At 35.0% G+C, this 9,608-nt stretch overlaps 1 protein-coding gene across 1 annotated transcript; it reads left to right on the top strand.

Moving 5' to 3' along the window:
* The first annotated feature begins 4,663 nt into the window (after positions 1-4,663).
* LOC123674568 lies at positions 4,664-6,060 on the top strand. The gene is made up of 3 exons (XM_045609480.1): positions 4,664-4,677; positions 5,232-5,335; positions 5,609-6,060. The coding sequence occupies exons 1-3, from the start codon at positions 4,664-4,666 to the stop codon at positions 6,058-6,060; spliced, it is 570 nt and encodes a 189-aa protein (XP_045465436.1).
* The last annotated feature ends 3,548 nt before the right edge of the window (positions 6,061-9,608 follow it).

Below are 9,608 nucleotides of genomic sequence, written 5' to 3' on the forward strand. Positions count from 1 at the left end.
TAGTATTCGATAAATATTAGCGGTTTGGAACAATATTGAAAAAGTTCTATATTTAGAGGTCGAAAATTATAAACCAATAAATCGATTATGTATGTTCTGTCAAAATTGGACCCGTTTTTACAATTACGTGCTCCGATATTGAAAACAAAAATTCGTCCACAGTGCTTCAATTACATCTGGAAAATTCCCATAGAAAATCAACCACACAGAATTGATCCTGTATGTGTACACCGCTGAAATTCCATATTGGATTCTCATATATATATGGAATTCATGACGATAACGCATATAAAACAGCAGGTGTTCTGGGTATGCTGCCAGTCTTCTACGCAACCCTTATATCGACTGTATTGAAATAATATACCTTTGATATTTTTGTATGCCCTCCTCCTGAATATAACATCAGAAACGACTTTATTGTTTTCGAATTCGTGTTTATGGTAGAGTAAATCTTTCCTCGATTATTCCTAATTTTCTTCATCAATATTTCTTCCTATATTTATGTATACAATTTGATACACTTTGGTTTATTATTTTCAATAATGAGTCATAATTCAAGATGTAAGAATTCAAACTTCCCATCTTTACATTCACACTTCAGAAAAATAAAATATGAGAATGGAATAAGAAAATTATTATGTCATCTGCTCCAATTCTGAACATTTTGATTTCTTCCAATAGATGTACCCATTTCAGTACAATGAAAATACAATCGCATTGAGTTATTCAAGTATAGTACGTACTTAATTTTTTTTTCAATACTTTGAGCTTTCTTTCGAAAGATTTTTAATTGATATTTTTACCCAAAAAAAGTGATTCAATCAATTACATACTAGAAAACTGGTAGATATAGGGTCAAGGAAAATAATACACAAATAATCAAGAGGCTACAGCTAACCAAAGGGGGTAATAATATACAGGGTGTTCTATTCGAAATATCGCAGTGATTCCTTCCCAAGAAACAATATTTTCAATAAAATCATAACTTCCGTTCTCTGTAAAAGTCCAGGGATCCATTGATACTGTGCCCCATACTGTATACATATTAGTAAAATGAATCGACTTCATGATAGCATAAAGCACATTAAAAAAAACTATTGAGTGCACACTATTACGATTTTATTTTTAGAAGAGAATTGAAGCTTTTCGAAATAACCCTAATTATCTATAATTGGTGTTAATTTATCAGTTGTGATTCATACACCTTTTTCACCTTTAAGGATATTTGTATAGAAATAATAATGCAGGATGGAAAAAAATCACAACTTTCATTAAATGTAAACTAATTTAGATTTATGGATGAAATACCGAAATGGGGATATACGGAAATCCTATACCCATCATGGAATATAATTCAACGATGAGGAAAGCTAAAATTGAGGAAATCGTATTAGTCTTGCTCCAAATATTGAAAAATATTTCATTTGTTCGAACATTTATCCGATTTATGGAATCAAGATATCGGCTTTTTTATTTTGTTAGCATGATAATCCTATAACAACAAAAATAAACTGAAGGATAATCGGCTGATATATTTGTTGCCCATTAGTACTAAGAAGCTTTGCTTATGATTTGAAAGTATTACATGTTTTGAACAGAAACCTCATTCTAGAAAGTTTTCTATTATCGACTTCTCGTCGATCTTGGGAATTAAGCATTCCATAATGGCTTGAATTGGGCAATATTGATATAGACGACGTTCTTTCTCTGTGTTATTTTTCGAAGAGGTGGCGCAATTTTTTTTTGATTTAACACCTTTGGACTTCGTTGGGATCATGTGAAAGATAAGGTCTGAGCCAACTCCCTCCTAGATCGATTCATGACCTGACCTTGAAATTGGAATTCCTGAAGTTATCGAGATAATACAGCCGAAAATATACGAATTGGTCATGGAAAGGATACGGTACTGCCACCATAGCCGTGGCGGCCATTCGACTGATGGAATAACTTGCTCTGCATAATTGAATAAACACTTATTTTATCCTCTTGAAACATACTCGTTCCTTATAATATTAAAATATTATTGAAAAACCCTCTAGTTGGCAAACTATCAACAGTGTGGTACCAAAGGTAGCAAGGCCTACACAGAAACTACCCAAATTCTAACTATTTGGCAGTTCTGATGACTGTTCCTCTCAAAAAATTTCAACCAATCATATTAACGCGTATGATACAAATCGCTTAGCAACGAACAAATATTTTTGAATATCAAATGCAGCTTGAAAATATCCGGGTATTTGCACGTGTGCTTTAGGTATGTGAATATTTTTGTGACGTTTTAAACTATCGAAAACATTCGGGATGCCAGACTTAATCAACAAAAATTAATAATTATTCGTCTTGTATTACCTACAATTAAAATTGATTGAAATATTTTTCGGCAAATAGTCAATTTTCAAAGGGTTAGGTATGGAAAATTTTACGGAAATTTTTGGACAACAAATTTTTCAGGTGGGATCAAAATTCGGCTAATCAGAGATCGTCAATTATGGCATCGCTCACCGATTCTTCGTAAAGCTCCCGGTTTCGAGGAAATTTGAACTCGAAATTTGGGAAAAAATTGGATTTCCTTTTGAAAATCGTTATATCTCCTGAATTATTCGTCACCGACTACTGAAATAAAGCGTTTTTCAAACTTGACGCTCTAAAACATAGTGAGCTTTCAAGTGCATAGCCAACGTCCAGAAGAAGTGGCAGCTCCAAGAATATTATTAATTTTTTCTTTGAAAATTTCAGATTTTCGCCTATAATTTCTAAAATAATGTACTGATCGCCCAACTACAAGCATTTTCGTAATCTATATAGTCGAATCAATTAATAAAATGATACAATATTCCCATGAAGAAATAGAAGTAGGTATGGAAAATTTTGGACAAAAAAGATTTCAGGTGAGATCGAAATTCGGCTGATCAGAGATCGTCAATTATGGGACCGCGGAATAGGTATGGAAAATTTTCTCGACTACACTTCGTGCTGTCGGAAAAATATTCAATAATTTGGCAAGCACGAGGGATATGTGAAGGATTATTTCCAAAAAAAAATTTAATATCGAGTTCAATGGTAGGGCAGAAATAATATACGGAAATTTATCGATGGTTTTAAACGTCACAAAAATATTCACATAAAGCACACTTGCAGATACCCGGATATTTTCACACTGCAATGATATTAAAAAAAATGGTTCGTTGCTGAGAGATTTGTATCATAATATATGCGTTAATACGATTGGTTGACAGTTTTTTGAGGGAAATAGTCCTTCATATACCCTTCGTGCTTCCAAATTCTTGAATATTTTCCCTTCATGCAATCGGCAAAATATTCGAGTATTTAGCAAGCACTCCGGATATAACCTCCGAAGATCATCAAACAAATAAAACATTAGAAAATATAGGTACAATAAATCATCAGTTCGCATTCCACCTGAGCCCCATATACCTGATAATAAACAAAAACCAATGAGGTTAATCTGAGTTCGGTTCTGTCCACCGAAAGCGATACTGCGGTGAAATGAAATAGTTATGAGTACCAGCAGGAAATAGGTTCGGGTTAACCTCAGGAGCGAGAATGAAAAATTAGCACCGGCCAGCTGAACCCGAAATGGAAAAATATCGCAATGTTTAATAAACCTCGTGAATGGGTCGCAGAATACACAAGCCAGCTTTGGTTTTCGGTTTAACCGACCTGAATAGGTTGGCCTCTGTTTTGATTCCGGAGACTCATTTATTGAACTCAAGCAATCAAGAGATGTGAATTGATTTCATTATGTACATATTTGTTCGTTTAATGAATGAGAGTGGTCGATACGCTTGTTTTGTTGTTTTGTATATAAGTATAATTAACGTAATTATTGGCTTTTGAGCGTAGCTCCTCTAGTTGATTGTTGCAAAATTTTACACAATGAGATATTTTTTGTTATTCGATTATTGTGTTATATAACATGAATCCGCAAAAATATATACATCCTGTTTATCTCTTTCGAGGTCGATTTTTAATCGTTGTGAGGTTTCTATTGATGTGATTTGGCTTGAAATAGGTACCCCAGACTTAGTCTTCAATCTACTATTGAATATATTCCCATTATCGAGCCACTTTTTTTTTGTTTCATGGAATTGATCTTTCTCCATTATCCTCAGGGATATGTTATAATGTTGGCTGGCTTCCTTGATAATCAGTTTATTTCTTTCAAGAAGATAACACTCTTTCAAAGTATTCTTTATTGAGTAGGTCAAATCAAATCAAATCAAATCCAATTTATTCCAACATATAAATTCAGATGCAATGGATACACCCATATTAATTTAATAAAAGAACAAAGACATGTTCTCTCTGTGGTTGGGAAATACATCTAAGCACTGAAGCACTTGTGCGACTCTTAAAATTTACGCATCCTTCCTAATATCTCGTGTTTCAATAAATTTAATTAGCCTCATTTCTCTTGACTCTAAGTTGAAATTAAAGAGGAAGCAGTGCTTTTAAAACATCATCAGTTGTAATTTCACTACTAGCTTATTTTGATTAGATTAGATATAGATTTAAAGGATTTACATTGCATCGCAACATTTTGGTCCATTGTGCCATCATCATGGCTTCTCTCACCATCACTTGTCGTTGTCTACAGCTAGCCCTTTAGTTCCAGAGTTCAAATGAACTCCAGTATTCTAAGATGACTTCAACGAGGTAATTTACTCACTTCTACAAGTATTTTGTCCAAAGAATTAATGAGTTGGGTAGTGTTGGCAAGGTTTTACATCACTAGAAGCCTTTTACCTGTAAGGAATCCAGTGAGGAAATGTAGCATATTCTTGCTAAGATCTCAATACTTCTTAGATCTCGCAGTGTCAAAATTTCAAAGAAACTTTTTGGAATGATTCAACCCAGGAAGATTCCGCCAGTGTTTTTCTTTCGGTTTTTTTTCTCCTGAAACTCTCCTCTTCTGGCAAGGGTGTTGACCTCTTCATTTATTTTGATTTTTGAATGACCTGAAACACAGACTCAACTTGCCTATTTCATTGAATGTCCTTGTCAGAATGTATCGATATATCTCATTTCTGATAGTTTCTCACTAGATTCATTTCCACACAACTTTCAATTCCAATTGCAAGTATCGCTACCTGAAAAACACTTGGACAGCAGCTAGTGATGTTTTGTTGTAAGCCCCAAATAATACAGCGACAGAATCCGACGTGGTTTAGGACCATCTGTGAACCATTTAACCATTAATTTTTTTTTAGCATGGATTGTGGATTCTCTTTTCCAATATCGTCACTGCAAAGGTTCACTTATGGTAATTGGTCAGGGGGACCAGGCTCTCTGATTCCTACTTCCCTCATTGCAGGTACCTTCCTTGGATAATCTTAGAATGGCCTTATGAGCTAATCTATTTATTACAAGATGAAGAGGTCTGTGGTGATCTCCAATGCACTAGTTGAGTACGTTCTCATATCCCGAGGAGAATTCGAGGGTTAACCTGTGTTTGTTGTGTTTGTATCAGTATACAAACACAGGCTAACCCTTGAATTGTATCTTGGACTCTCCTCGTGCGGCTCTGAATTGCTTTGGAATACCAGACTATTGTCCTATAAGTTATTATTGGTCTCTTAATCATAAGGTAATAATAAGCGGAAGTTCACTATATATGAAACGCTTATTAAGAGCAACCTGCTCTATGGAGCCGAAACGTGGAGAATAACAGAAAGAAATAGAAGAAAACTGGAGGCAGTGGAAATGGACGTTTTCAGGAGATTCTTGGGAATATCTCGTAGAGACCGAGTAAGAAATGAAGAAGTGAAGCTCCGAATGGGTGTGGAAGGATCTCTGACCACGGACATTGAAAGAAGACAGCTGATTTGGTACGGACACATCCAGAGAATGCCTAGCACGAGAATACCTAAAAGAACTATGGAGTGGATAGCATCAGGACGAAGGAAAAGAGGAAGACCGAGGAAGACCTGGAAGGAAGGAATAGTGAGAGCGATGAGTGAAAGAAACCTTACTGAAGATCAATGCAGTGATGGTCTGACGTGGAAATTAGGCATCGGACAACGTCGAAAGACGTTTTGAACCCGATGCATATATATACATCCATTGCAGTATTTTTGGGTTACATTCTCAAGTCTTACCAACCAGACTTCTGCACACCATCAAGGCCTCTGTTGCGTTTTTAGCAGTAATCCCAAAGGCTTGCTTTCTAGAGTTATTCTCAGATATTTGATTTGAGGTTTTTACTCCCTAATGTCTCCATTTAGAGGAAGGGATTTTCATAGGTTGAAGTTGCCATTTCTCAGTAAATGGAATTACTGTGGTCGTGCTTGCTTAATGTTTATCCTCACTGACAAGCACCTTAGCTCAATAAATCTGAGACCCTCCTGCAATATGCAGACATTTTTAAAATATTCAGGTTCAATATATTGAGTGTTTTTTTCAAAAATAACTGTTAGAGCTAACAAATATTTACTTCTCAAAAAGTTGCACTGGTTTTATGTTTCTGAATATTGGAAAGTTTGAATTTGGCAGCATTTTACCTGATGGCTGCAATTTAAATTATTTCACTCTCTTATGAAGAAATATACGTAAAACATATATTCAATCCAATTCCATAATAAAAAAGATTTTATATATGTACCCATCATAACCATCATTTAGAGCAAACGCAAAGGAGCATTCAGGAATTTAACGAGGTCAGGTCTCACATCATTTCGAATTTTGTGGTTCGTTAGCTAATATTCGTTTTAATGTAGCGAAAAAATTATATGCTATGGGATTTTAAGCATATGCTGGATTTATATTAACTACCTTCTTAGTGGCTCCGAGGTGGCAGGTGTGGACAGGAAGGATGCCTATTTATATCCCACAGATTAGCTACGGTATTATTCGCAATAATGAATCATTTGGAAAACATCAATTTAATTCTAATTAACGTTTCGAAATGCTTAGAATCCAGAAAGCAGATGAAAGACTTAGGTTGTATGCTGTTTGCATTTCAGATCATTCAGAACAATCAAGGGTTTATGTATGTTAGTCGATCTGTGTGTTTGCAAATTCTTAGTCTTAACTTCTACTACTTATCCTTCTTCAAAAGTTCAAATTTGTTACGGTTATCTCATTTGAATCCTACATATCTCATTGGAATGTCAGCTTTATCGGTGATCAGATGATCAATCTCACCTGTTTCAGACCACATGCTAAACGATTCGAGGGAAAAGAAGTGTTTATAGGGAACAACCTAGCATAATACTTGAATATCGATTTTCTGAAGTAATGTGAAGAAAATAAAATAATATTAACATGCTTGCTATGTAAGTTCACGTGTATTTGCCAACTAATGGATGTCGAATTCTTCAGGCCATTTAAAAGATAGCTAGAGGCAAAACCTAATATCCTGAAAAATGTAATATCCTAAACAATGAAGCTATTGAAGCAATCATTTTGAAGCAAGGATGAAATACCACCCAAAAAAGATGTTGGAAAAAAAATTAAAAAGGAATTTACTTTCTGGTTACAAAGCACCATTCACCATTAAACCCCAACCGGGCTCAAGAAGAATCACGACAAGATGTCATCAATGAAAACTGGCTCAAATGCTTAAATTAAAATTCAAAACTCTGAATTGTTGCAAATTTTGGATCATAATTATTCTCTGAAGTCCTTAATAAACAGTGACCAGCGTATTCATTTTTCCTAATCACCCCTGTTATTCTACCTCAAGAAGCTGTTACTGTCTTGCAAGCTCGACAAGCCAAACAAATCAAAAACGCGGAAAACTTGTTTAAACTCTAAAAATAATTGAAATATATCTTGAAAGACATGAGGTACAGCTCTGGCTCCAAAAAAATTCGACCTAAAAGAACCGATCGAAGCGTTTCAGCGCCCAAACCATTTGAGAAAAGCAGTGATGATGGTGTAAACTTCGATTTAGATGACAGCTACAAAATAATAATAATAATGTCTTCATTTTGCACCAAGAATTAAGTATCACCAAGAAAAAACAAACAGAATCATCATGCAAGATTCAAAAATGGCGGAGTCATTGATGAGCAACTCCAAGATTAACTGCCTGATCTACTCAACCAAAAATGATGTTATTATCAAAAAATGCGAAGAGGAGGTTGAATATATCAGTCCCACATCAGAAAAAATCATGGGAAAATTCATTGTGGTGAGATTTTTGTCCAGTTCTCTGCAAAAGACGAAATTTCACTATGGGTGTGTTAGAAGAGGAAGACATCAAAGTTCAAGGAGTGAATAGTTACGTTACAATTGCTCATGAGACTCTAACACTGATTTCTAGGACTGGTTTGGCTTATTTGACCTCCAAACTCCTACCCAAGTTTTTAAAAATTTAATAAAATTAAAATATACAAAGATCGATCCTTTTCACTCTAAACAAATAATATTGAAATAAAACATTACTTGAATCAGTTTTTAATGAATAACTGTGCTATTTAGATGAAACCTATTCTGTAGATTATTTTCAGCCCTCTAACCACCAGCCCTTCCCAGGAAGCTACAGTACTCCAATTCCCATTCAACGAAGTTGATGCAACAACGCCAGGTATTACGCAGGTATTCTCTCAGTTTCAGGAACTAGGTGGTTTAACGTACGTACCATTACAACGTCTATATCTCAAGAAAGTACTTCTTGATATTTTTCAATCCCAAGAGAGGTTTCTGTTGTTCCAATCCCACGGGTGGTGCGAGAATCCCGACACAATTCTCGCCGATAAATTAAATTCTAAATCTCAAATTAAACTAGTTATGGCTGAAATCTCAAACAAGGTACGTTTCTTTCCTAAAGTTCTTATTGAAAATCTTCTCTAGAAACGCGCATCCGCATCCCGACCAATGGTATACGACGAATCGAAAAATCACCGAGTCTTTGAAAACTTCATCAGTAGCGTTACATGAACTGAAGCGTGCAAAATCGTTGCAGAATTCTGTAGAATCGAAAAGGGTTTCTAAAATAATTGAAAACGATACGTCCATCATTCCCTTCCCTACACTTCAAGGAAATGATAGCTATACCTACTACCTAATTTCTGATAGGATTCAAATATCTTTTCGTCGGAGAAGTGAATATGAAAGAATGCTGAATTTTGTTTCTTATTTTATAACATGTAACGAATAGCATTTTGACTTCTAAAAATTGTTTCTATTCATAAATAAACGACAATACATTAGAACGAAACAATCTGACCCTGTATGATCCATCTCATCCTGTACCAAGAAAATGAGAAAAACCAGAAAAACTACTTGACAGAATTTGTCGCGGTTGAGATTGGTCACTTTCTATCGAAAGTACTACTGTTTAATACTATAAAATTGATCTGGTGAATCTCACTCCCTTTTCCAGTCTTAAATTGACCACTGTTTTTGTAAAAGATAATGAATTTTTCACGTCCATCCCCATTCCATTCAAATATTTTCAAAAAGCGAATCTATAACCAATGCAGAATATTCAGAAAGCTTTGTCGGTGAATCAAATCGTTGTCTGGAAAAGAATACATATCGAAATGGTTTCTATTCGTCTACACGAATTAATACCCGTTTTATAGTCCAGTCTCCAATCCTTTGGTGCTTGTGCCGCGGTATGGACGATTTGTTATTTTTAT

The sequence above is a fragment of the Harmonia axyridis genome, chromosome 3, assembly GCF_914767665.1.
Source record: "Harmonia axyridis chromosome 3, icHarAxyr1.1, whole genome shotgun sequence".
NCBI lineage: Eukaryota > Metazoa > Arthropoda > Insecta > Coleoptera > Coccinellidae > Harmonia > Harmonia axyridis.

What these genes read in the sequence shown, in the direction of transcription:
- LOC123674568 (XM_045609480.1), top strand. An exon ending in TCCTACTTCCCTCATTGCAG is followed by an intron (nt 5,336 to 5,608) that starts GTACCTTCCTTG and finishes CTTAATCATAAG; the next exon opens with GTAATAATAAGCGGAAGTTC.